Genomic DNA, 2,334 nt, shown 5'->3' with positions numbered 1-2,334 from the left:
GGGAAACTGAGAGAGAGAGAGAGAGAGAGAGAAACAGAGAAATAGGAGAGAGAGGGAAACGGAGAAAGAGGAGAGAGAGGGAAACAGAGAAAGATGAGAGAGAGAGGGAAACAGAAAGAGGAGAGATAGAAGGAAACGGAGAAAGAGGAGAGATAGAGGGAAACGGAGAAAGAGGAGAGATAGAGGGAAACAGAGAAAGAGAGAGAGAGAGAAAGAGAAAGAAGAGAGATAGAGTGAAACGGAGAAAGAGAGAGAGAGCGAAACAGAGAAAGAAGAGATAGAGAAAGAAACTGAGAAAGAGGAGAGAGAGAGGGAAACTGAGAAAGAGGAGAGAGAGAGGGAAACGGAGAAAGAGGAGATAGAGAAAGAAACTGAGAAAGAGGAGAGAGAGAGAGAAAGATGAGGGGGGAGAGAGAGGGGAAGTGTCGATGTTATGCTAAGCTACGCTGTATGAAATTCAGGAATGCTGTGAAAACAGCGTCACAGAGAGGGGACAGAGAGAGAGGGGTGGGGAAGAGAGAGGGAGAGAGAGAGAGAATCAGAAATGTTGTGAAAACGCATTCAGTCTGATCAGAAGAGAAGCCTAAAGGCTGCTTGGTAAGAATTGAGCTAAGGAGACCCACATGATGCTGCTGCTGCCTCACTGTATCAGCAAAATTAAATCTTGGTCCAGATTCTGTGCGTGCGCATGTGTGTGTGTGTGTGGGTCCATATGTTCGTAGTCTGTTTCAGCAAAAATTACTCTACAGAGTATTACTGACTCAGGCATTCCAGGAAACAACACACACACACACACACTCCTCACACACACACTCCACACACAATGACTGACTGTGTGTGTGTGTGTGTGTGTGTGTGTGTGTGTGTGTGAATATTCTTGTTAGTATTTTACTGTGTTTGCTGCACATACTTGGGATTGTGTAAATGGCTTTGGGTAGTTGGAGTTGTTTGTGAGAGCACGGCTGATTTAACTCTGTGGTAATTGCTGGGAAGGATTAAACAATCCCTAAACAGACAATAGGTAATGTGATGGTGAATCTAGACTAATATCACACATTATAGCTTCCCTTTCCGTTTTTTACAATGGACCAACTTGTTTCCACAGACATTTGGAGTGTTCTGGGGTCGTATTCATAAAGTTTCTTCCTTTTAGATCCTAATGAATAAGATTATACAGACAGGGGGAAACTGATCCTAGATCAGCATTCCTACTATGAATAAAGGCCCTGATTCTCCAAGTCCCTCCTCTTCCTCTGTCCTTATTGACTCGCCCTTGAAGATCTGAGAGGATTGAATAGGTGGCAATTCCCCTCTACTCTACTAAAAATACCAGATGGAGCTATTGGTATGTCTTGTACATCTATCTAATAGTTTCAAATCCATGATGAGAAGTCAATGAGGGGAGTGAGTTAGAGAGGATCAGAACAGCCTTTTCCTATTGTATTACCATTGTTTTGGAGTCAGAATACAGACCCATAGTCCGGTCAGGGTTTGTTCAGAGACGCACTTCATTAGAGTGTGGCTGCGTCCCAATACTATCTCCTACCTTCTCCTGACGTGTACTCTTGTTCACTACTTCCCACACGTCTAAAAGCATAGAGTTTTCACCATCTTTCTTGAACCAGGAAGGAGAGATCATTGGGACGTAGCCTGTATATTCCTTGATGTTGACTTCCTGTCTACTTTCTTTTGTTAAGTTGTCTACTTACTGTCTGCAGAAAATCGGCTGTGATGGCATCATCGGCTCGTCAGCCAGGGAGGACCGCTGTGGGGTGTGTAACGGAGACGGACACTCCTGTAAGATAGTCAAGGGAGACTTCAACCACACCAAGGGCATGGGTGAGTACTGGGTTGGGGGGAAGTTATAAAGATGTCTTTTTCAGTTGGGAATATAAGTCGATGCCACAAACTGGGTCTTGTTCATAATGGCACGCAGTGGAAAACGTGTTAAAACATTTTGCAACAGAAAATGAAAATGTGTGTTTCCTCCCTAGTCCTTCCCTTTCTGTCTGTTTTCTTCCGGTTGGTGCCTAATGAACAGTACCCTGATGGGAACAGAAAGCAGCAATGGAAAAGGGATGGGTGAAGGTTATTAGTCCTTCTCCACTAAAAGAGAGGTCAGAATTGACAGGCAAATATGAAGAGGAAAGAAAGGGAAAGTGGTACAACTGAGTGCATTCAACTGAAAGGTGTCTTCCGCATTTAACCCATTTGGTGTACACAAGTTAGAGTTAAACATAGGAGCTACATTGGGCCGTTGGTTTTTACCTGCTACACTGGACGCATTACCTTTGGCTGGCGCTAGCAGAGCGCAAGCCGTTTTAGTTCTCTGGC

The 2,334-nt window shown here is 44.3% G+C and overlaps 1 protein-coding gene across 1 annotated transcript in view; it reads left to right on the top strand.

Annotated features, from left to right (window-relative positions):
* LOC311122796 (A disintegrin and metalloproteinase with thrombospondin motifs 17-like) overlaps window positions 1-1,839 on the top strand; it is a gene marked incomplete at both ends in the record, with an annotated part of 31,848 nt that extends 30,009 nt beyond the window's left edge. The window contains one exon of the mRNA XM_084197112.1: window positions 1,719-1,839. Coding sequence (XP_084053238.1) covers window positions 1,719-1,839 — 121 coding nt within the window. The remainder of the gene's footprint in view (window positions 1-1,718) is intronic.
* Between the last annotated feature and the right edge of the window lie 495 nt (window positions 1,840-2,334).

This window comes from Coregonus lavaretus (assembly GCF_964263955.1).
Source record: "Coregonus lavaretus genome assembly, contig: HAP1_SCAFFOLD_5607, whole genome shotgun sequence".
NCBI classification, from domain to species: Eukaryota; Metazoa; Chordata; class Actinopteri; order Salmoniformes; family Salmonidae; genus Coregonus; species Coregonus lavaretus.
Note: the sequence above shows the minus strand (reverse complement) of the source record. Positions and strands in the feature narration are given on the sequence as shown.